This window comes from Denticeps clupeoides, chromosome 19 (assembly GCF_900700375.1).
Source record: "Denticeps clupeoides chromosome 19, fDenClu1.1, whole genome shotgun sequence".
Classification (NCBI taxonomy): Eukaryota; Metazoa; Chordata; class Actinopteri; order Clupeiformes; family Denticipitidae; genus Denticeps; species Denticeps clupeoides.
This window is the reverse complement of record NC_041725.1, coordinates 4,207,531-4,233,448: the sequence shown is the minus strand read 5'-3', so window position 1 is coordinate 4,233,448 and position 25,918 is coordinate 4,207,531. Positions and strand designations below refer to the sequence as shown.

The following is a 25,918-nucleotide window of genomic DNA, read 5'->3' as shown; positions in this document are numbered from 1 at the left end:
TGTTGTCTCACTCTCTTTTTACCAACATCAAAAGCTCAAGCTGGAGTAGAATTGGAGCGTTGACAGGCTTTTTTACTTGCTGTGCAAATTGACCAATGAGATCTTATGGTGTGTTGACGACCCACAGTGACAGATACATGTATTTCATGATGTGCAGCAACACAGATCATAAAATAAATAAACAAACAAACAAACAAACTAATAAATAAATAAATAGACCATGAAATAAATACATATACTTGTATCTAAAAAATGACATTTAAATAGCTATATATAAATGCTTATTATGTTTATTGTATTGTGGCACACTCCATACACACCGGGCTCCCCTCCGGTAAAGTAAGAAAAGGTCTGACCGGAATCACACTATAAATTGACCAATTATCAATTAAACATTCAAAGGATTAACAAATCACTACACATATAATTATTTTACAAATAATTACATAAGAATATGAACACATACAACAAATATAACTCACATTAACATCATACAAACTAAACTTCTCCATACCTGAAACTAATAAAACATGGGTTGTGGGTGCAGAGCGTCTCATAGCGGGCTCCCCTGAAGAAACATGAAACGCGCTGGTGAAGGAGGTGCAGCACATGTTCCAAGCGCTAACAAAGTTCGGTCTAACTCAATTAGAAACGCTCCCCCTCCATCACCACCAATCTCTTCTTCCTCTAAATGGGCTTTATCATGTATGGAGAAAATGAATTTTGGTCCCAAACCCAGCGTGGCAGAAGAAACCTACTTCCGGTAAAGTAAGGAAAATTCTGACCGGAGCACGCATGCGCACGCAGGTACCCACGTCACAGCCCAATAATGCTGAAATACCAAAAAAGGCAGGAGATATAAAATCATTTTATAGAACTAAATAAAATGCACCTTGTGCAGGGAAAATCTGGGAAATGGAAGGATCTAGTCTCCATGGGGTTTGGAGTTTTTTAAGGTGGACCGGACAATTCGAATCAGACGCCACCTTCAGCATCGTGGCAATTTGTCTCTGTAATTTGTACTTTATCGTCGTGTACATGCTGAGATGGTGAGGGGATTTGCAAAAAACTCGCGTTAATCGCGCCTGCTATTTTTTGCGCTGAACCCTGTGGCAAAAACAGCATTTTTAATTAAATTACATTCTATCTGCGTTACGTCCACCTGTACAGAAGTACGTGATTGAGGTCGGTGAGCTCCCATTTTATCTGATAGAAATAAATGGCATCATGAAGGAAACAGCTTCTACCCTGTCTAATAATTACTGGGTGAAAATAAAGTTCCAGTCCACCTTTAATATTAGAATCGGCGCGACGCTGCACGTGGCGTCGTTGTCATGGTGACGAAGTTTATTATGAAATGCAGATTTTTATTATTAACCGTCAGAGCTGCGAGCAAGGAGCAGAGTAGCAGCGCGTTTGGTGAGTAGAAGTAGAAACATTGTTGGGTCGGTGAAACATCTGCTTTCTGGTGCCATTATTTACAGATAAAATACTGCAGCAGTCCGCCATTTATCCACCGACAGCGGTTTAGCTTTATACAGACTCTCATAGGAATATTCACGCACATGGCGTCATTTATTTTTGTATTTCTGAGAATTCGCGGTTCATTTCCATATTTTGTACTTTCACCGTCACTATTTTTTAAAAAGACGAGAAGGTACTCAGTGTAGTGAGTGAGCAGCACACAGAATAAAATTATTTACTCTTCATTGTCTTTTTATGTGACTGTAGTTTGCTGTGTTTACCATGTACTTTTACTGCTCAGGAAGGGGAATTAAGCGTTTCTAGATATAATTTCACTAAAAATTCATCATTCTGTTCTTTAGTCACGTGGTTCTCTCCCTCTCTGGTTGCATGTTGAGATGTTGAACAGAGATCGCTTTATAAACCTGTTAGTGCTTTAATATCAGGCTAAATATGACCTCATCGTCACTGTTTTCCAGTCATGTCCTGTGCAAATATTCAATTATGTCTCTTTATGTACAAAATTCCTAATTATTCACTTTATTGTCTCTATTGTTTCATTTAATTAGAGATTTCAGAGATTCAAGAGAGACGAGGTTGCAGAAGAGAACAGAGATTCCAGAGAGACGAGACATCGCCAGAGAAGAGGAGATTTCAAGAGAAGAGGGATTCCTGATCCAGCTGTGAAGATGACCAGCATCCACTGCTACACACAGTGCAAAGCTGAAAGGTTTTCACTGACCTGGACCATCACTAACTTCAGCTTTGCTGAATGCTGTGTGGAGAGCAGTTTCTTCACCAATGCCAGAGAACAGTTGAAATGGTAGGTGTTGCGTCCGGGAAGCTCTCTGCTGCTCGAGGCTCTGGCTGCTGGTGGCGTCTTTCTCACACTGCATTTCTTTTATCTCTGTCTTCTCAGGTCCCTGTTCTTGAGCACAAATGGTGTGGGATTGCAGAATGAACGGTGCCTGTCTTTCTACATCAATCTGGTCAGTGGTCCAGAGACAGGTGTCCGTTGCAAGGGCAGGATGGCCATTCTGAACAGCAAGGGAGAAGAGGCCATATCCAGAGGTGAGTCCGTCTGGACATTCAAAACTGTAAAACTGAGGAACACCAAGTGTGTGTTTGTGTTTGTGTGTGTGTTCCCTCTCTTTCTGAACTCACATGGCCTATTTGTGTGCTTTTGCTCTACAGACACGGGCAGAGTTGAGTCCCTGATGGAAGGTTTTGCCATCGGACTCCCGAACTTCACCAGATGGGATGACATCATAGCCGAGGAAGCGGGAATTCTTCAGGATGACACCCTGACCTTGACCTGTGAAGTAAGTTATGTCTGCATAACCACACTGGGGCTTTTTCAAACAATTATTGCATAGACAATCAATCCAGCTAACATTTTTATTAATAAGTTCGATTCAATTCTTAATTTTTTTCCACATTAACTGACTAATATAGCAATTTATACATTTTCTCATTTGGATACCGGAATGAAAAAACATTAATTTCATTCCAATACATGTTTATTGCTCTTAAACTCCAAATGAGTAACCGCTGTGTTGGCTTGTTGTAGATCCATGTGTTGTGTCGTCCTGAAAACACCCAGCTTCAGCAGGTGAAGGTGCCCGAGTGCAGGATGGCTGAGGAGCTCGGGGACCTGTGGGACCAGTCCCTGCTCCCCGACTGCTCTCTGGTTGTGGGAGGACAGGAGTTCCAGGCCCACAAAGCCATCCTAGCAGGTACCACTCTCACATGTGCAGAAACGGCAACAGTGATTGGTGGAAGTGGTGATCTAACATTGTTCCTTTTCTTTCTCTCCCTCTGTAGCTCGCTGTCCAGTCTTCAGGGCCATGTTCTTGCATGACATGAAGGAGCGTCGGACTGTAAGTCTCTGTCCTCCCTCCCTCTGTCTGTCCTTAGCTTGACCCATAATAATTTTGCATGTTACAGCAGAAAAGAAAGATTCAAAAGCCTCGATCTGCTTGGTCCAAACTCTGGCTTCTCTCTTACTGTCAGTGTTTAAAACCAAACTTATCTCAGCTCTGCTTTCTCCTCTAGAACTGTGTGGAGATCCAGGGGGTGGAGCCAGAGGTGCTGAAAGAGCTGGTGACCTTTATCTACACCGGCAAAGCACCCAACCTACAGGACATGGCCACCGAGCTCCTAGTAGCAGCAGACATGGTAGCTAATGCTCACACACACACACACACACACACACACAGACATTCTTAGTCAGCAGGGTCTCAGCCGCTGTTTGTCTCTCTCCCAGTATCTCCTGGAACGTCTGAAGAGGATGTGTGAGGATGCTCTGTGCAGGAGTCTCACAGTAGAGAACGCTGTCGAGATCCTCATCTTCACCGACCTCCACTTGACCCCGGATCTGAAGGAAGAGGCCATCACCTTCATCAAGAGGTGGGTGATGCTCAAACAGGTTCATTTTCTCTGGGCAGTTTTTTAGTTTCAGAAGATAAACAAGATGCTTCATCCTTTTTCTCTCTTTTTCTTTTAGCCATTTTTTTGACATCATCGAAACACCTGGATGGGAGAGCTTGCGGACGAATCATCCTCACCTCATTGGAGAGGTGAATCGTGCCCTGTTCTCTGTTGGGGCACCAGCCAAACGACCTCGGCTTTTTTAATACAGGACAATTAACTGAATCTCTTTTAGAATTATAATATTGTTCCTGTTTTAAATATTTTATTATTTTTACTGTTTTAAATATTTTCATATTGTTATTGTTTTAAATATTTTAGTATTTTTACTATTTAAAATATTTGACCATTGTTACTGTTTTTAAACATAGTTTAATCACATTATATGTATTTATTTTTATAATTGCATGTAATGTTTGTACTAGTTTTTTATATTTATTCTCCAGTTATATTTAAGTAGTAAGTAGGTAGGTTAGTATTGTAAGTAAGTAGGTAGGTTAGTATTGACAGGACTGAATGTAATGTCTGTATGTTGATGTGTATGTTTTTTTTTTTGGTGACACGGTAGTACAGTGCTTAGAGCTGCTGCCTTGTAGAAAGAAACTGGGTTCTAGTATGAGGCGCCCCTAGGCCTCATATATCAAGAATAGCTCGCACATACACCACATATTCTGTACACATACTGACCTCGCACACACACTACATATTCCTCATGCGTCCACACAAAAACACTATATATTCCTCACACGTCCACACACAGACCTCGCACATACCTGGCCTGGCTTCTTTCTGTGTGGAGTTTGCGCGCGCTGTCTGTGTTCATGTGGGTTTTTCTCCGGGTTCTCCGGTTTCCCACACAAAAATATTGAATAATTATTTTTGGGATTATTTGAAATATGTCACTTGTAATTGGTTTAATTTGGCAGTTAAATTTAGTCAAATTACTGGTTGTTCTATGGACCAGTATGAATTGGCAAACCAAAAACCAAACCCCGGTGGTGTAACTTGGAAACACATTCACTTCCTGGTGAATATTCCAGGTTCAAACCCTGGCCTGGGTTGAATTACTGGTTTGCCCCCAACATTATTGTGTTTTTTTGTGTGTGGCAGTCATGTGTATTTAATTTTATAATGTGATCATTTAAATGACATAAAAATACCTTATTATAAGATATTAAGGTATTACAATGGTGCTGATTGAACAGGTGACAAATGTTCAACATTTACAGGGGGATGGGATTTAGAGAAGGTCTGAGAATGAACACTGATGAACTGCTTTGTTGCCTGCTTAAATAAGCACAAAAGAAACAGCAGAAAAAAAATGTCAGTGAGTAAGTGTTTATGCACCTGTGTGAGGCCTTATGTGTACCCCTATGTGCATGAATATGCCCATGCCCACAAGGTTTCTCCATGTAAGTAGTTAAAAGCGTATGTGGGGAACCACAGCCCTGCCCCCGCCCAGGGACATGAAGTCGACATGTAGGAGGCAACAGACATCCAGAGATCGCCCAGGGCACTGGAGTCCCGGGAGAGCCACCACAGGAACAACTGCAGCACTGATGTCCCGGGAGAGCCACCACAGGAACAACTGCGGCCCCTGCCAGGAAAAAGGAGGGGACACCCGGCAGCCACCATACAGAAGCCCCTGGACACGCCCAGGCAGACCGAGTCCTGGGCCCAGAAACCACTTTTCTGGGTTTTTCATGATTTTTCAAACACCTGTTGGCAGCACCAACACATCCGATATGTTAGATTGTGCGTTTTTGGATAAATAAAATGCAGAGGGTGCTTCTGCACTATGACCCTGTGTGGCGGCAGCCTTCACAGAGGGTGATCACGGAAATTTACTGTGTTCGTGTCTGCATGGGCCAGAAACTGCACCTCAGTTTATTGGTATGCTGTCTACTTTGTTGCATGGTAGGCTTTTACTTACGTCTCCTCTTCTGTGTTGAAATTCTGCCTTTCATTGATGTTGCTTGGTTTGTATTTAACAAACAATAAAAGAACACAAATAAATGCGGCTCGGTGGCCGAAAACAGTAAAACAACGGGGAAAACACAATCTGGCCCGCAGGCGTGTGGCGATTGCCAGAACACAAAACACATACACATACCCTGTTGCCAGGTCAAGTTTGTGAAAATTCTTTCGCTCCCGAAAAGACGGAAATCCCCGGCTTTTAAATGCTGTCCGGATAAGGCACAGGTGAGGAGTCCAGGTGCCGTCAATCCTGACAAGTACAATTCTCAATTGTAAAAAGATCTTTGAATATATCTTATAATAATACAGACTAATCTGAGACTCATCTATTTTATTAAATTGCAGTAAATATACTGGCAACTTCATTCATTATTTCCATATATAGATTACTATGCAATTCTTTTAAGGATTTTAATTAACCCTAAAAAATGTCATGACCCGGTCTGGAAGGGGTTGCTCTGGTCCGGGATCCGGACCGGAGTTTCACGTTTGTCCTGTGTAATGTTCCCTAATCATTTTCACCCGTGTCTAATGTATAAAGCTGCCCTGTTCGTTTCTGTTCACCATCGGGTCTTTGTTATGTTACATGTTCATTAGTTATCGGACAGAGATGTCACTATGCACTTTTCAATCAACAGTGACATTTGTGCCTTTAGCTGTTTAATCTCATTCCTCATTTTAATTTCACAAAGGTTCAGACAGGGGGGAGTTGTTGGGGGAAAAAAAACACACATCCACTGGGGTTTTGGTTTAAGATATATTCAATAGGAGTCTGTTTGATACTGGGCTCACTATTGAGTACATATTGAGTACTGTTTTCCAGAATAAGTTTCTCTAAATTTATTTTTGAAAGTATCATGATCATCTATCAGGAGAATTATTTTATGTAGGTTTGAAATTCGGTCCACATTGATCTGCATCAACATTGCAGAACTGGGGGACCCTGTACATCCATCTACAATCCAGAGACTTCTGGTCAGAAAGGGTCTTCATGGAAATGTTGTAGCCTAAAATCAACTCTACTACAATCCTCAACACTGCCAGTCTTTGTGCTTCTCCAAAGGCGCTTGGATATCGAAAGCCAAACCTGTTTGCAACTCTTTGTCTGGGAAAGACCTTGCTGAATTTTTTGTTGCTGTGTTCAGTCTTGCCTGCATCATGAAACTGTTTTCCACAACCTGATCTTGGTAGCTGTTTGGCTGTTTCCCTCCTACTTGCCAGTTATCTGTTTCATCTGATGATCATTCACAACTGAATTCACAACATAAAAATATTTAAACACATAGTATGTTTAAATAATATAAAACAAGAATTCCACACAAACATGAATCATTATTAATAAGGTAAACACATTTCTCTTACAAGTATTAAGTGAAAGTTCATTTCATGGCACTATATAAGAAGCAGGGATGATTGCTGTGTCAGATTCACTAGCTGGCCAATGAGAACACATGAATTAAAGCACGGTCCAATCAGCATGCTTGGTTTGGTAGCGCACATGATCCCAGAATGACTAACACAGATTGTGTATCTGACGTCTGATGAATGACAATGCCATGTATGAAAGGTAAAACAAGCAAAGAAAGTATAAGGGACACTACAAATGTAATATATTTTCTTACTTAATGAACAAAAATGGGGGGGGCAAACAGCCACAACAAGAACAGCTTCATGTCGCTGGGACACCGACCCCAAAACTAACAGAGTTGCTCAGTTAATTGAACAATTTACATCTTATAATCTTGTAAGAATGGACATCACGGAAGCCTGCTTTTGCCTTGCATAACAGATGTCTGCAGGGGGAAGTGTGACATTCCTGTGTCGATGGTTGTGCGTGAAGATTCGACACCTCTGTTTTACATGTCTTTTGTCTGACGGTTACGTGTGAAGTATCAGCCGTCAGGACCGCCCACCCTCTTTGTCTTCCCCAAATGGGAGGCACCGGGGGCATGACATCAGAAACAACAGGTTCTGATTGGTCAGTGACAACTTCCTGTAGGCCAGTGACAACTTCCTGTAGGCCAGGGGTATAAAGGTCTGCTCACATGTGGAAATAGGGACCTCTGAGCTTCTTGCTCAGGGGGTTTTCCATCGGAAGCCGGAAGGCTTCTGAGCCTTTCTCTCCCCCTCTCTTTCTCTTCTCCCTCTTTACTCTTTCTTCTCATTTTTATTTTCTCTGTAACCTTGGTACCTTTTTACATTCAATATTCACATGTAACTACAATAATTATTTACCGGTGTTAATAAATTAGAAACTTCATTTTTAACCTCTACTGTGCCATGCCTCTTTCTGCCAGGTAACATCAAATTGGAGTGGTTGAATACAGTGCTTTGTGTGGAGGGAGAAAGAGTTTTTTCTACACACTCTATTCTCTTCTCCCACACCACATGGTCTTCATTGTTTTTACAATCTCACGGTTAAGAGTCGGTCGAAGGTCTCTCAGTGAATAAGTTTTGCACGTTGACATTTTGTTAATTGTCTACATCAATAGAAGAACAGTACCATGGATTAAATCATTTACCACTATAGATGATTCTGAGGGGTGGTCTGTGAAAATATGGGCAGCAGGAGAAATATTGTGGAGGTAATATACAAGCATCCTGAAATAAGAACCTTAGTAATAGCAATGATTTGTATTTTCCTGAGAATCTGCATAATGCACGCCCCGGCATACACAGTTTTACCCATATATCCTTGTACATTCGTAGTGAGGTGCTGGTGAGGATGAAGTATCTCTCATTGAAGCAGCCAAAACCCAGCAAGCTGCGTTCCTCAAAAAATCTCACCATGCTATTCTTTTTATAAGGGGCTATTAAATCATAAAAGCATATGTATAATACACAATCACACCCAAATAACTTTGGAACAGAATGTTTTTCCTGCAGGAGACACCCATGTCCCGCCTCTTCTCACTTCTCTCCACTGGCTCCCGTGTGCTTCGTCATTTGGTGGCTCTCAATTGTCAAAAACACCCCTCAAAATATTTGTTACGGATACGAAAAAAGGCAGAAAATCTAACCATACGAATTAATTTTTATGAAGGATGGAAGTTGCAGAGACTGCATACGTAAACGTGAGGTTATATTTATACAACGTATAACGATTTCTCCTCCCTATTTCAATCAGCGTCTGAGCGCCTGTCAGAAATGAGAAAACAATTTGCGACGTACTTTAAAGAGGAATATCGCTCTTTTGCGTGGGTTTGATATCCGTTTGTGTGCACAGCAAACAAGCTTTCAATTAATATGCAGCAACAGCTTATTGAGCTGAAGAGTGACAGAAGACTGAAGGAACTCTTTAGCTCCTGCCCTCTTTCGTCATTCTGGGCAGCATTGATGCAGGAATATCCTGAACTCTGTGACGTCACCTTTAAGATTCTCCGGAAGGATTCTCAAAACTGACTGCACTGAAAACTAAATACCACAATCGTGCACAAATCGAGGATGATTTTAGGCTATGTTTATCAAACATTGAGCCAAGAACTGAGGATCATTGCAAGGCAAAGCAGGCTCAGGTCTCACATTAACATCACCTACCTGCAAGCTTCTGTAAAAAATGCAGCTGATGCCTACTATTAGGCCTAGTAATAACAACAATAATAAAGCATCAATTAATATCAGAGGTCTGGTGCCAATTCCCAATTATAGCAATAACCTAGTAATGATACTGGGGCTCCAACTGCAATGAACCAGCTTTGCAAAAGGTTGAGAACCCCTGTACTATACTAAGGAAATCTTTCTAGTGGTTCAAGCATACCTTCACATGTTGTTCAGCTGACTGCTTCTTTTCTTCCTCTCAAACAGTGCAGATAAAGTCTCCTGCAGGCTCTGCCTAAGTCACAAAACCAAAACATCTTCATCTCTCACTCCCTTCATCATCCTTGCTATACAAAGCGCCTACCGTCAATGGAAAAAAAAGGAATCTGAAATTATTTAATGTATTTAACAATTTTACTAGATTGGATGATTTAAGGAGATTATTATGCATCTGGTGTGCAATGATCTCAGGTCTGCCATCAGTCATCAGGTCTGGGTGTCCTCTGGATTAAATAAAAACTACCATCAACGGTTTGTTTTGCTGCAATATTTCATGTAAAAACTGTTTGTTTCATACAAGCTGAGCTCCAGAACTTTATGTCAGCTTTCAAATCCTTCCAGGTTTCAGGAATCTTTCCCCAGAGGTCACACACCTATTTATGAGGTCATTGCTGATATTTTATATGGACCTTTGGGACAGACACATTCTTTTGAGCTCTCTACCTAAGTGGTTTGACTTCTACCCCATTTGTTTACTATATTTCATATAAAAATGTGTTTTATATCAGGGAAGTGTTCTATAATTCCTGGGGGTGATAATATTTTTGGCCTCCACTGTATGACAGTTGATACGAATAGTTGCCACCAGGATCAATCTTAAGGCTGCAAGATGCAATTTACTGTTTCCTAACATGTATGCAACACACGTTCATGGTCTGGACAGGCGATAAAATGAGAATCAATACAAAAGATCTCATTATTCTTATCCCTTTCCAAAAGAATTTGGTTTTGATAAACCCCACAAAAATATATAAGAAGTATACTAGTTAAATTGATAAACCTATACATTTAAAAAACCAAATAGTTTTTTTTAAATCATCTATTTTGAAGACCTGGTGGTAAGAGTCAAGGTCCAACTCCCTTAAAACTTTGCGGATCCACTGCATGTAGTGCTTAATGATTAGTATATGTTAACTTTTAGCTGATAAGTATGTTGTGTAGTCCTTTATCTGTACTTAGAGACATGTTCTGCAATCAGTTTTTTATTTTAAGCCATTTTGGCTGTTGTTGAATGAATATGAATCAAACTTTCTAAAAGATATTCATTTTTTTAATTGGCATAAATGGCTACGTTATAAATAAACTCATGTCACATAAAATGTCCCATATAATCGCGCCTTTTGATCCCATATTTTTCTTAATGTAAATTAATGCAATCCTTAAATTTCAGACTTCATTTTAACCCCAAGGGTCCCAACGTCATTTCACATAAATGTCCACCAGGTGGCGCAAATATTTCTTTCTAATGCATGCAGTAAATTCTAATATTTTTTTCCCATACAGAGAGCTTCCCAATGAAATAATTAGTATGTCTAAGGGTTCATTCCTAATGGAAAAATGTGTATGTGTCAATTCTGATGTTGGAATGATGGTGTGTCCAACTTCAAAAGTCTTTTCAGTTGTAAACTATTCAGGAAAAGAACCAAAACAAAGCTACACTGTTGTGTCTGACTCAGGGCAGTTGTTTATGTAGATTATAAATATGATATATGATTATAAATATGATCGGTAGTGTGAGTGTGAGTGTGTGTGTGTGTATGTGTGTCGTTTTGGAGATGGCAAGACATGGTGGCCAGCTCTGGACATGATCATATACTCTGAACTGAGGATGTCCCCTTCGCACAGAGGAACTGCAGGCTTATGTGGGGCTGCTCATATTGGCTGGTGTTTTCAGATCAAGAAATGAATCAACCCTCAGCCTGAGTTTATTCCCCCCAACTTCACTTCACAGAAGTGTCACAGGTTCAGGAGTGAAAAAACGGGATGGAGCATTTTCTGGGCTACAATGTGTCACTGTCAGGATTGACTGCAGCTGGGCTCATCACCGGTGGCCAATCCTGATGGCGCATAAATGCCGTAGATTTCCGCCCCTTCGGAATCTCCGGCCTTTTCGTGAACTCTAGTGAACTTTTGTGAACTTGACCTTGCAACTGTGTCTGTGTTTTGGAGGTCTGACATTCGCCACACGTCTGCGGGTTTGTTTGTGTTGTTCCCCTTTATTTCCCGTTTTTGGCCACCGCGCCATTGTTTATTTGTATTTATTTATTGTTTATTAATAAAATCCCTTCCCAGCATGTCCTGCTTCAGCACTTCCCTCCCCCGTCAGCAAGCAGACGTGACAGTCACAACCATGCGGGCATGACGAAGCAGGTGAACGGAGAAAAGGACAGAGAGGTGACGTCCTTGCCCGCATGGTTGTGACAGAAAGACCTGACCGCACATTTGGACGCCGCTGATGCAGCTCCGCTGAGATCAGTGGGCAGCCATGAAAGACGCCCGGTAAGCAGTGTGTGTGGATGGTGCTTTCCTCAGAGGCACCTTCTAAGTCCAGGGATAAGTGATGAGAAGAAAAGAAAGCCCACCATTATCCAACCTCGATTAGCTCATCAGCTGCTGCAGGAATAGTTGCAAATCTGCAGGCTGCTGCAGGAGGAAGTGCGGCTTTTGTGGTGACAGAAAGGTTGGAAGAACCTGCATCATATGTGGGAAATTCACATGCACTTTCTGTCCATTTGCAACCTTTGCTTTACATGAGCGGGAATGCTCTCACTATCTCTTTCAATTTTCATAATTTAATATTCATATTCATCAATCTCGTATTTTTTATGTATTTAGTGGGATAAAAACATATTTAATTGTTCTAATAAATATCACCATATATAACTACAGGCTAAGCTATTCAACTTTAATCTGACACTGCAAAAAGTAAATAAAGCATTTTTTTATTTGGTAATATTTATTTAATATTTAATATTTGGCATTTATTAATTTTTTTATATGAACAATTATGGATTCATTTATATTAAAAAGTTAAACACATCTATATTTCAAGCTGAAATACTTCTAGAAGACTGAGTTGAAAAAAGTGGAAAAATATGAATGTACAATATTTTTATACGTTTGATTGGACTGATATTTTTTATCATAAGGAGGAAATCTGACATTGAAAAAAGTAAACAATGCATTAAAATCATTGATGCTGCTAATCTTTGACTGATATCAGAGTTCATCCCATAATTATGAAGCTATTAAAAATGTTAACCACAGAAATGATTAGTATTTTATATCTATGTTTCAGGTTGAAGTAAGAACCTGAAAAAAAGTGGAAAAAAATAATAATGTATAATATTTTTATAGCATTTTATTGGACTTTTTGGACATTTTTTGTAGAAAATTCACATGCTTTTTTTAAGGTAGAGATAAGGGGTAAAGTTAGTATAGCACTTAGTGACCAGATCTGGCCTGTTCCCCAAACACGTCCGGCTGGGTTTTTCCACTTGTCTGGGTAATTAAACATTTGTCACATCATCGGCTTTAACACTCATACAAGTGCTAGTAAAAAAAAACCACTGAGCTAACACTGTTCGGGCAGCATTTTATGTGTCAAAAAGAATTTGTGGCTCCGGTGCTGTCTGGTTTGTGGAAACTGGAACCAAATGACTCTTTGAGTGTTAAAGGTTGCGACCCCTGCACTAGGAGACCATATTATTTCTTACAGCAGTCATAACTCTTACAGTGGGCCCAATTGTGCCAATTCCTTTTTCCAGGCCAATTAAGCAAATTAAGTTGAGTAAACAACTACAATAAAAAACCATTTACAAGTGTTGGCTGTATTTCCACATCATTTTGGTAAGAGTTTAATGCGTAAAGTAGAGGCAGGACACAGAATTGGTTGAAACTGAGAAAAAGGTCTGAAACAAATAAAACATGGGTTGTGGGTGCAGAGCGTCCTTTGGAGTGTGGAGAGTGCCACAATTCAATAAATAAAATAAGCATTAAAATGACATTTTAAATAGCTATTTAAATGTGTCATTAATTCACACATAACTTTTTAGATATTTTAAAAAAGCTAATGCATGGATTTCTGAATGCAAGAGGTGTTAGAGTTGCATGTGAGAATAATTTCAATAGCAATGGTGAGCCTTGCTAATACTTAGCATTATTAATGAGTAAGTCCTTTAGCACTTTGCTCCCATGTCGTTTAGAGCAGAAACTCTCTCAAAAGAACATTTTGGTCATTTTGTAAATAATTTTTAAAAACTGAATCTTTTATTCAGTGTATGACAGAACCAGCAACAATGTCATCAAAACTTCATTTTATGAACTAACATAAAATTTTTGTGTAGTCATTGTTCATCTATTCTAATGGTATTCAGTTTTATAAATAGATATTTTATTCATCCTCGAGAAAAAAAATCACAATTTCCAGCAGAAACCACATTAACTTCGGTTAAAGCATACTATTAAAAGGCATACAAAAATATAGTACGATAATAAAAAAGCCTGCTGCAAAAGTATTATGTGCTACCTAATTCTGTTTTTAACATTGTCCACCAGTCTCAAGGCTGCGAGAGTCTTTATGGAGAGTGGATGCAGAAGGAGTGTCTTCAAGGGTACGTTCCGATAAAGGTAGGGAGAATACTGATGTTGCAGAATTTATGATCGGAAGCAGGGGAAACAACAGGAAGTCACACATCACTGGCAGAAGCGTCCACAATCAGAGGTAAAGACTACATCTGTTTGACAAGTAGGCTTATAGACCAATTTGTTAAATGGGTTGTAACGGTTTAGGATATACCACACAATAATTATCCTGTCACTTTTATCCTAAGTGTAGAATAGAGAGGATGTGGAGAGATGTCTATGAACATTCCTTAGACCTCTTCTATCAGCTCTTCTCTTCACTGGAAGATCAGGGAACACTAAATCCAGACAACAAAATCCATCTTTATTCCCTGCATCCAAACTTCCTCCCACAAATCCAAAGAAACCTCGATTCTTTTAGAGATGCCTGGAACTTTCATGGTCTCAGAACTGAAAGAAATCAATCACCACAGCAACTCTGGACAAGATACAGAGAGCAAGGTCCCACGGATGATGCTGCAGAGGTAAAGCGTGTGTTCACAAAGCTCAAAGTGTTAAGTAGGAGTTAAAAAGTTGAATTGCTAAATTATCTTTCATAAATTGTGAATTACTTTTTGCTGTTAATATTCATCAGACACATGTATTCAGAAACAATCTTGTGAAATTTGAATGCAACTGTAACAAGACTAATCTAGTTTGTTTCATTCAGGTTTCTGAGGACTATGGGATTGACCGGAATTGACCTCACAATCAAGGCGGATCCATCGTATCAGTACCAGAGATTCAGCTGACCCGTGAGCTCAGAGGAAGAAGTTGCCTCCTTGCCTGGGCCAGGACACTCTTTAAATGATTAATTGGATCTTACTTGGAAACAGTGGAAGACTTTTTGAAGAGTGATGTCCAACACAAGCCTTTTACTCAGCATGTTGTAACCAGCAAGCATGAACAAAATATAAGATCATATTTAAAACAAACTCTTGTTATATAAAACAATATTTTTGCATTTTGGTTGTAAATAAAACAGCTTTATTCAGAAAAACACTGGACATGTCAAATTAACCTCAGCAGACTTGCAATATTTCCTCTACCAGAAACAAGTCCAAAGCCTGTGTGTGTGCTGTTAATGGCTTGAACAAGGGCTTTTTTAAAGTTCTTGTAGATTTTGAAGCAAGCTGCCAGCTTCACAGTTTCAAAGCATGTAGATGATGTAGGAAAAGTTCCCCCTGAAATCTGCACTTTGAGTTCAGGTGGCAGCATCTCCCAGAATGAGGTGTGTCCCTGATGAAGATAAAGATCAGAATAGATTCAGGAAAACGTTTGGTTTATTATTTAAAAAATGAAAAGTATTACAACTGTTTAAATCCTGATGCACTTAATATATTGTACAAGTATAATTGTTCATATCTGTTACCTGTTTCAATAAACATCCTTAGGAAATAAGGACAAAGGCTTTACTAAATTCAACTACGATTTAGTGCACTGGATTTTCTTCAACAAGCTGATGTTCAGATTTAATAGGCAGTTTGACAACAATCTCTTGCTGAGCACCCATACCTGGGAGCTAACAGATGCAATACTGTCAATACTTAAAAGAAGTGAGAAATATTTTTTAAGAGTAATGAAATGCAGCAGTTATTCGGTTTTAAAGAACTTAAGCTGTGAGAAATGACTGAATATCAAGTTCATTTTCACTGCTAAACTACTCACAGCATCAATGTTATGTTTAAAATCTGTCTAGTTAACCCCTATCAGAGTTAACCAAAAAACCCAGAGTGTACAATATTGTACTCTATTCCTTAACCAGAAACTTACTGCATGGACAAGAAGTTTGTTATGCAGCAATCTCTGATTTGTTTTAGTAACTGCTGGAAGCTCCCAGGACATGGAAAGGTCAGAGATTGCATCCTTCTGTTCGGGACTAAGCTCTTCAAGTTCAAGCTGAAAGTGATGGTTTGTAAATTATTACAGATCGCAAAGATTAGTTTAGCAAATCAAATTATGTTTACCTGTTACTTCCCATTTTGATAATGCTCCTGATGTGCAGATTGGGACAATCTTCTATCTCAAATGTTGCCATTTCTGCATCTCCATTGAACATTAAGCCTCTTCAACAGACTCAAAGATATAATAACTTTGAAAAAAAGATTTTGGCAGTTTGGATATTATTGTTGTGAGAAAGAACCGCTTCACTCCCTCTCCGACAGCAGTCACCTGAAATAAAAGGTATAAAATGTATAAAAAGGTATATAATTAAAATGTATGGTAAGAAAATGCCTCCAGTCTACACGGCAACAAAAACAACTTAAATCAAACTTTGCCATTTTGCTTTACACCAGATTGTCTCAAAGCTTAGACTTTGTGTGCATCAGTTCTGCTGAACTATATTGTCTTTATTTTTAAAAACATTATTGACAGGTTAGTCATAACCTATTCAGAAGATAATACAGTAAATACATAGCAGAGTTGACCATCCCCCCCCCCCCCCCCCCCCCCAAATTCAATTTTACCTGAATTACCTAAGTAGACATATCACATTTATTTATCAAATGTGATTATTTATTTGTTTCGAATGTGATCATTCTACTAAATGTATGTTGTGCCTTATAACAGCCCTAATGTAATGACACAAACCATAGTTGGATTCTGTGTGAAACTCCTCATTGTCAATCACTACTGGTAATACTGCACTTTCTGCTGGTGTTTCAGGTCTCACTGGAACACCATCACTGACTGTGGCTGCTGGCTCTCTATCATCTTCTTCATCTTGGCTCCTCACTTGATCTCTACCTGATTCCTGCATAGGTGTCCTTAAAGTTAACACAATTAATATAGTCATACTTCTTTCAGTGCACTAAAGTTTCATGTCAAGGAAATGATAATGCAGGTCTCATAGTTTTATGCAATATACCCATAACAGTTCACTGTGCAGTTTCATTTTTGAGATGGGAACTTCTTTCTGACAAGTGCTGCAGGTGATGATTGGTCCAGAGGAGCAGCCTGGGCTCTGTAACAATAACAAATATAATAATATATAATATAATATTGAATTTTCATTTTATTCATCTTATATGATAATGAATCAATATCTAAAGTAATTTACACGATCAAGTGGAAGGTCCTGTTGAAGTGGACTTCAGATCGTAGCATGTCCAATCATCATAGCTGGATCTTTCAGATAGACAAGAGTGCATGCAGTGCTGGGACACAGAAGTAATGCAAGGTTTCGACTGAAAGTAGATCCTGCAATTTTTAGAAGCTTAAAGCCTCCTTCTTGTAGCTTTGGAAACACTTCCATCAGTTTATTTGTTACAACCATGGGCTCATGGTCACTACCTAAATATAAATACACATAGGCCTAATGCTTAAAAACTCAATCAGTTAAAACTCTGCAAGCAAGCTCTTTATAACTGATGTCTAAACTATGAAAAAAACTGGCAAATATGAAAAAATGAATAATGAAATATTGATAGCCATGCAATGAAATGACACAAGTTATGTGCTTAGCTGCTAATTGGTATGGTAAACAGCACAAACTGGGCTTTGGTGAAATAATTTTAAGTTTCTAATCTCATACTCACCTGAAAGTGGCACTTTTTGCTCTCCAAGTCCAGAGGCAAGAAGGTCTGCTATAATGCTTTTTTTTTTGTCAGCCTCATGGTCTGCCAAACAGCAGAAAGTGCGGGTGTAGCTCCTCTGATGAACTTGGCTTTGTACAGCCGGCCGTCTCATAAAATTCCTTCTCGCCCCAACATTATACGACATCAAACAGCCTCGCAACCTCAGCTGCAAAGCAGTAGAAATGTCACAGTATAAGCACTAACTTAAAACAACCAAATTGGCCAGATTAACATTATCTGAAACAAAACACTTGGCAAAGCGTCATAAAATAAATCTACTCACTGCAATGTACTGGAAAGTTGCAGCTAATTCACTTTGCTAGCTTTCTGCGTAGTACTCCCCATCCCCGCTCCCCTAACGAAGACTATTACTGAGTATTTTTTTTATTTATATTATACATATTTAACCTTTATTATTAGTTAGCTAGACTCCTAAACTGAAGTTGATTGATCTAGACTGTTTGCTAACCATTGCATGTGCCCTGGTCTTTAGTAGCACGATACATAGTTAACATCTCTTACCTTGGACAGGTGTTCGTGATGGATCTACAGGTACTTGTTGTGCACGAGCAGCGGGGGCCGGTGAGGTTTTGCTTAAAGCTTCTTCAATCAAACTCGCTGCTTCTCTCAAACTCTCCAGACAAGATTTATCTCGTTGTCTCACTCTCTTTTTACCAACATCAAAAGCTCAAGATTTCGTGAATGTCGCCACCTACTGCTGGAGTAGTATTGGAGCGTTGACAGGCTTTGCCTCGATCAATTTTTTTTACTTGCTGCGCAAATTGACCAATGAGATCTTATGGTGTGTTGACGACCCACAGTGACAGATACATGTATTTCATGATGTGCAGCAACACAGATCATAAAATAAATAAACAAACAAACTAATAAATAAATAAATAGACCATGAAATAAATACATATACTTTTATCTAAAAAGTTATGTGTGAATTAATGACATTTAAATAGCTATATTTAAATGCTTATTATGTTTATTGTATTGTGGCACACTCCATACACACAGGGCTCCCCTCCGGTAAAGTAAGAAAAGGTCTGACCGGAATCACACTATAAATTGACCAATTATCAATTAAACATTCAAAGGATTAACAAATCACTACACATATAATTATTTTACAAATAATTACATAGGAATATGAACACATACAACAAATATAACTCACATTAACATCATACAAACTAAACTTCTCCATACCTGAAACTAATAAAACATGGGTTGTGGGTGCAGAGCGTCTCATACCGGGCTTCCCTGAAGAAACATGAAACGCGCTGGTGAAGGAGGTGCAGCACATGTTCCAAGCGCTAACAATTAGCACGTACGCTAGCGCCGAAATAAAGTTCGGTCTAACTCAATTAGAAACGCTCCCCCTCCATCACCACCAATCTCTTCTTCCTCTAAATGGGCTTTATCATGTAGGGAGAAAATGAATTTTGGTCCCAAACCCAGCGTGGCAGAAGAAACCTACTTCCGGTAAAGTAAGGAAAATTCTGACCGGAGCACGCATGCGCACGCAGGTACCCACGTCATCAGCCCAATAATGCTGAAATACCACAAAAGGCAGGAGATATAAAATCATTTTATAGAACTAAATAAAATGCACCTTGTGCAGGGAAAATCTGGGAAATGGAAGGATCTAGTCTCCATGGGGTTTGGAGTTTTTTAAGGTGGACCGGACAATTCGAATCAGACGCCACCTTCAGCATCGTGGCAATTTGTCTCTGTAATTTGTACTTTATCGTCGTGTACATGCTGAGATGGTGAGGGGATTTGCAAAACACTCGCGTTAATCGTGCCTGCTATTTTTTGCGCTGAACCCCGTGGCAAAAACAGCATTTTTAATTAAATTACATTCTATCTGCGTTACGTCCACCTGTACAGAAGTACGTGATTGAGGTCGGTGAGCTCCCATTTTATCTGATAGAAATAAATGGCATCATGAAGGAAACAGCTTCTACCCTGTCTAATAATTACTGGGTGAAAATAAAGTTCCAGTCCACCTTTAATATTAGAATCGGCGCGGCGCTGCACGTGGCGTCGTTGTCATGGTGACGAAGTTTATTATGAAATGCAGATTTTTATTATTAACCGTCAGAGCTGCGAGCAAGGAGCAGAGTAGCAGCGCGTTTGGTGAGTAGAAGTAGAAACATTGTTGGGTCGGTGAAACATCTGCTTTCTGGCGCCATTATTTACAGATAAAATACTGCAGCAGTCCGCCATTTATCCACCGACAGCGGTTTAGCTTTATACAGACTCTCATAGGAATATTCACGCACATGGCGTCATTTATTTTTGTATTTCTGAGAATTCGCGGTTCATTTCCATATTTTGTACTTTCGCCATCACAATTTTTAAAAAAGACGAGAAGGTACTCAGTGTAGTGAGTGAGCAGCACACAGAATAAAATTATTTACTCTTCATTGTCTTTTTGTGTTACTGTAGTTTGCTGTGTTTACTGCTCAGGAAGAGGAATTCAGCGTTTCTAGATATAATTTCACTTCAAATTCATCTTTCTGTTCTTTAGTCACCTAATGCTGTCCCTCTCTGGTTGCATGTTGAGATGTTGAACAGAGATCGCTTTATAAACCTGTTAGCGCTTTAATATCAGGCTAAATATGACCTCAACATCACTGTTTTCCAGTCATGTCATGTGCAAATATTCAATTATGTCTCTTTATGTACAAAATTCCTCATTATTCACTTTATTGTCTCTATTGTTTCATTTAGAGATTCCAGAGACGAGGTTGCAGAAGAGAACAGAGATTCCAGAGAGACGAGACATCGCCAGAGAAGAGGAGATTTCAAGAGAAGAGGGATTCCTGATCCAGCTGTGAAGATGACCAGCATCCACTGCTACACACAGTGCAAAGCTGAAAGATTTTCACTGACCTGGACCATCACTAACTTCAGCTTTGCTGAAGGCTGTGTGGAGAGCAGTTTCTTCACCAACGCCAGAGAACAGTTGAAATGGTAGGTGTTGCGTACGGAAAGCTCTCTGCTGCTCGAGGCTCTGGCTGCTGGTGGCGTCTTTCTTACACTGCAATTCTTTTATCTCTGTCTTCTCAGGTCCCTGTTCTTGAGCACGAATGGTGTGGGATTGCAGAATGAACGGTGCCTGTCTTTCTACTTCAATCTGGTCAGTGGTCCAGAGACAGGTGTCCGTTGCAAGGGCAGGATGGCCATTCTGAACAGCGAGGGGGAAGAGGCCATATCCAGAGGTGAGTCCGTCTGGACATTCAAAACTGTAAAACTGAGGAACACCAAGTGTGTGTGTGTGTGTGTGTGTGTGTTCCCTCACTTTCTGAACTCTCATGGCCTATTTGTGTGCTTTTGCTCTACAGACACGGGCAGAGTTGAGTCCCTGATGGAAGGTTTTGCCATCGGACTCCCGAACTTCACCAGATGGGATGACATCATGGCCGAGGAAGCGGGAATTCTTCAGGATGACACCCTGACCTTGACCTGTGAAGTAAGTTCTGTCTGCATAACCACACTGGGGCTGTTTCAAATAATTTTTTCTTAAACAATCAATCAAGCTAATGTTTTTTATGAATATTTTATGAATATTTTAATATGCATAATTCTTGTTGTAGATCCATGTGTTGTGTCGTCCTGAGAACACCCAGCTTCAGCAGGTGAAGGTGCCCGAGTGCAGGATGGCTGAGGAGCTCGGGGACCTGTGGGACCAGTCCCTGCTCCCCGACTGCTCTCTGGTTGTGGGAGGACAGGAGTTCCAGGCCCACAAAGCCATCCTAGCAGGTACCACTCTCACATGTGCAGAAACGGCAACAGTGATTGGTGGAAGTGGTGATCTAACATTGTTCCTTTTCTTTCTCTCCCTCTGTAGCTCGCTGTCCAGTCTTCAGGGCCATGTTCTTGCATGACATGAAGGAGCGTCGGACCGTAAGTCTCTGTCCTCCCTCCCTCTGTCTGTCCTTAGCTTGACCCATAATAATTTTGCATGTTACAGCAGAAAAGAAAGATTCAAAAGCCTCGATCTGCTTGGTCCAAACTCTGGCTTCTCTCTTACTGTCAGTGTTTAAAACCAAACATATCTCAGCTCTGCTTTCTCCTCTAGAACCGTGTGGATATCCAGGGGGTGGAGCCGGAGGTGCTGAAGGAGCTGGTGACCTTTATCTACACCGGCAAAGTACCCAACCTACAGGACATGGCCACCGAGCTCCTAGTAGCAGCAGACATGGTAGCTAATGCTCACACACACACACACACACACACACACAGACATTCTTAGTCAGCAGGGTCTCAGCCGCTGTTTGTCTCTCTCCCAGTATCTCCTGGAACGTCTGAAGAGGATGTGTGAGGATGCTCTGTGCAGGAGTCTCACAGTAGAGAACGCTGTCGAGATCCTCATCTTCACCGACCTCCACTTGACCCCAAATCTGAGGGAAGAGGCCATCACCTTCATCAAGAGGTGGGTGACGCTCAAACAGGTTCATTTTCTCTGGGCAGTTTTTTAGTTTCAGAAGATAGATGGTTCTGTGTAAATCTTTCATAAACAAGATGCTTCATCCTTTTACTCTCTTTTTCTTTTAGCCATTTGTTCGACATCATCGAAACACCTGGATGGGAGAGCTTGCAGGCGGATCATCCTCACCTCATTGGAGAGGTGAATCGTGCCCTGTTCTCTGTTGGGGCACCAGCCAAACGACCTTGTCTTTTTTAATACAGGACAATTCTCTTTCAGGATTTTAGTATAATTCCTGTTTTAAATATTTTATTGTTTTTACAGTTTTAAATATTTAATATTGTTATTGTTTTAAATATTTTATTATCGTTACTGATTTAAATACTTTAGTATTTTTACTGTTTTAAATATTTTAGTATTGTAACTGTTTAAAAATTTAAGTATTTTTACAGTTTAAAATATTTTACCATTGTTACTGTTTTTAAACATAGTGTAATCACATTTTATGTATTTATTTTTTTATTATTGCATGTAAGGTTTGTACTAGTTTTGTTACAGTTAAGTTTGATTTAATTTTTTAAAAAATATTTATTCTCCAGTTATATTTAAGTATATTTTAGTATTGTAAGTTAATAGGTAGGTTAGTATTGACAGGACTGAATGTAATGGATGTGATGTCTGTATGTTGATGTGTGTGTTTTTTTTTTTTTTTGGTGACACGGTAGTACAGTGCTTAGAGCTGCTGCCTTATAGAAAGAAACTGGGTTCTAGTATGAGGCGCCCCCTAGGCCATATATCAAGAATAGCTCGCACATACACCACATATTCTGTACACATACAGACCTCGCACACACACTACATATTCCTCACGCGTCCACACACAAACACCACATATTCCTCACAAGTCCACACACAAACCTCACACACACATCACATTCCTCACACGACCTCGCACCTACCTGGCCTGGCTTCTTTCTGTGTGGAGTTTGCGCACGCTGCCCGTGTTCACGTGGGTTTTTCTCCGGGTACTCCGGTTTCCCAAACAAATATCTAATATTGAATATTTATTTTTTGATTATTTGAAATCTGTCGTTGCAATTGGTTTAATTCGGCAGTTAAATTTAGTCAAATTACTGGTTGTTCTATGAACCAGTATGAATTGGCAAACCAAAAACCAAACCCCGGTGGTGTAACTTGGAAACACATTCACTTCCTGGTGAATATTCCAGGTTCAAACCCTGGCCTGGGTTGAATTACTGGTTTGCCCCCAACATTATTGTTTTTCTTTTCTTTTGTTTTTTTCTTTGTGTGTTAGTCGTGTTTAATTTCATAATGTGATCATTTAAATGACATAAAAAATACCTTATTATAAGGTATTAAGGTATTACAATGGTGCTGGTTGTATAGGTGATAAATTTACATTTTCTGGGGGATGGAGAAGGATTGAGAATGAACCCTAATGAACTGCTTTTTTACCTGCTTAAATAAGCACAAAGGAAACAGCAGGAAGCAACATATTTATAATAAATATTAAATGTTAATTATTAGCACACAGTACTAATAATAAGACTGAGTGTCTGTGAGTACGTGTTTGTGCACCTGTGTGAGGCCTTATGTGTACCCCTGTGTGCGTTGACTAAATTTAACCACAAAGGTTCAGATTGGGGAGTTGTTGGTTGTGGTTGTGGGGGAAAAAAAACACACATCCACTGGGCTTATATATATTCAATAGGAGTCTGTTTGATACTGGGCTCACTATTGAGTAACACAATGCATTCATAATTTGGCTCATATTTTTCTTTGACTGAACAATCTGTTTTCCAAAATAAGTTCCTGAATAATCCGTCTTGTCTCTAAATTTATTTTTTAAAGCATCTTGATCATCTATCAGGAAATTTTCAAATGTAGGTTTGAAATACAGTACACATTGATTTGCATCAACATTGATGGCTAAAGCATACTGCAGGTCTTTGTCATCAGGATTTGCATCAGCATCCTCTGTCCAAGTAAACAATATGGCCGGGCTATAGTATTCTTGGTATAAATTCTGTTTTTTGTCCCTTGCTTTGGCATTAACAATGTACTTTTTTGATCATATATTTTCATTCAATTAATTATTTGACCCTTTTCCAAGTATATAAAGTTCCTGACAAAAGTCTTGTGTACAAATTGTCTGTACAAAAGGCTGAAAATTTATTTCTGTTGTGGCCTTGTCATAGGAGCTTCACCTGTGACTAATAATGGATCAATTAGGTCTCAGGTGTATAAAAAGAAGCCCAGTACACTGGACCTTCACATCAACTGCAACTTGACCTTTGCAAACATGCCTAAGATTCACCCTGAGACTAAAGTGTTGATTATCAAGAGGCTGAAGACCAGATCCACTGCTGATGTGGCAGACACCTTCAATGTGTCTCAGCATCAAGTACAGAGGATAAAAGAAGATTTGAAGACACTGGAGACGTTTTTGACAAGCCCAGGTCAGGCAGCCCCCGCAAGACAACTGGTCAAGAGGACCATTTGTTGCCTCGAAAATCCAAGACCAGCCCATTTTCCACTGCAGCAGAGCTCCACGAGACCTGGTCACCTGAACAGTATGTCGAATTCTGTCTCGAAAGAAGCCAGAATTAAACAAAAGACAATTGATAAACCGTGTGGCATTTGCCAAGGCCCACAGCCTGCTAAAAGGAAGGTCACTGGAAAGGTGGATTTTTCAGATTAATCTTCTGTTCAATTACACCACAGTCACCACAAATATTGCAGGAGACCTACTGGAGCCCACATGGATCCGAGATTCACCCAGAAAACAGTGAAGTTTAGTGGCGGAAAAAGATCTGCAGGGTGGAAGGCAACATCAATAGTCTGAAATAGCAAGAAATCTTAGCTACCTTTTATATTCCCAACCATAAAAGAGGCCAAATTCTGCAGCAGGATGGTGCTCCATCACATAGTTCCATCTCTAGATGAGTGTCTTCCTTTTACCTTCTGAGATGGAGGGACCAGGCGAGCAGTACTGGAGGCTCGGAGTAAACGAGGTGCAGTACAAAGTATTATAAGGGCTGTAAGGTAGGATGGTAGGATGGCTGCATGAGCGGGAAAGATTGCTGATGTGAGTGGAGAAGGAGAGTTGTTTGTCAATTGTTACTCCAAGGTTGCGGGCTGTTGTAGAAGGAGAGAGCTGTGAGTTGTCCAGGTAAATAGCAAGATTCTGATGTGGTGAAGAATCTGCTGAAATGAATAATGAATATTAGTTCAGTTTTGGTGGGATTGAGTTTGAGATGTCAGTTAGCGACAAGATGTTTGTCAGGGACTGTACATCTCTAATTCTCTGTAAACATTCAAGGTGCACAAGAGGTCACACTATGCATAATAATTTACACAGGAGAAGCATCTCCCATTTTCAATTAAATTTAATACAAAATAAACAATAATAAATATGTGGGTGTTTGCATGTGTGCATGTTGTATGATTATACATACAGCATATTTATCAAATGTCTCTCCTATTGCTGACCGACCCCACAAGGTGCACTGAGCAAGGTCGGCTATGAGCAGTAAAAGGCATGTGAAGAGAAACCATATAATAATAATAATAATAATAATAATAGAGTAATTGCTTTTGGGGTTTGTGGTTGTAAATTAGTATAGCTGTGGGGAGAGGGGGTGTGTGACCATATCTACAGAAGAAAGATAAAAATAGAAAACTATAGAGAGACAAATAACCATGAAACCTCTTTTATTAATCTGAGAAATCATCCCGCTATCACTCCAGAGCCAGGAAGCTAGACCTTTCTGTGACATCTGTT

General features: G+C 39.8%; 2 protein-coding genes across 2 annotated transcripts; both read left to right on the top strand.

Annotated features, from left to right (window-relative positions):
- The first annotated feature begins 2,153 nt into the window (after positions 1-2,153).
- On the top strand, positions 2,154-4,100 carry LOC114769606 (speckle-type POZ protein-like). The gene is made up of 8 exons (XM_028962794.1): positions 2,154-2,287; positions 2,384-2,535; positions 2,659-2,786; positions 3,035-3,200; positions 3,289-3,344; positions 3,520-3,642; positions 3,731-3,873; positions 3,971-4,100. Exons 1-8 carry the CDS (start codon positions 2,154-2,156, stop codon positions 4,098-4,100), a joined length of 1,032 nt encoding a protein of 343 aa, XP_028818627.1.
- Positions 4,101-11,826: 7,726 nt separating this feature from the next.
- On the top strand, positions 11,827-22,371 carry LOC114769605 (speckle-type POZ protein-like). Its single transcript, XM_028962792.1, has 10 exons — positions 11,827-11,862; positions 14,026-14,081; positions 20,415-20,657; positions 20,754-20,905; positions 21,029-21,156; positions 21,281-21,446; positions 21,535-21,590; positions 21,766-21,888; positions 21,977-22,119; positions 22,242-22,371. The coding sequence occupies exons 1-10, from the start codon at positions 11,827-11,829 to the stop codon at positions 22,369-22,371; spliced, it is 1,233 nt and encodes a 410-aa protein (XP_028818625.1).
- Positions 22,372-25,918: the final 3,547 nt, after the last annotated feature.

Coding starts and splice junctions, on each gene's coding strand:
- LOC114769606 (XM_028962794.1), top strand. CDS start 2,154: ATGACCAGCATCCACTGCTACACACAGTGCAAAGCTGAAAGGTTTTCA. Junction 2,787..3,034: donor CCCTGACCTTGACCTGTGAA/GTAAGTTATGTC, acceptor GGCTTGTTGTAG/ATCCATGTGTTGTGTCGTCC. Junction 3,874..3,970: donor GCCATCACCTTCATCAAGAG/GTGGGTGATGCT, acceptor TTTTTCTTTTAG/CCATTTTTTTGACATCATCG.
- LOC114769605 (XM_028962792.1), top strand. CDS start 11,827: ATGACGAAGCAGGTGAACGGAGAAAAGGACAGAGAG. Junction 11,863..14,025: donor ACGGAGAAAAGGACAGAGAG/GTGACGTCCTTG, acceptor ATTGTCCACCAG/TCTCAAGGCTGCGAGAGTCT. Junction 21,447..21,534: donor CCACAAAGCCATCCTAGCAG/GTACCACTCTCA, acceptor CTCCCTCTGTAG/CTCGCTGTCCAGTCTTCAGG.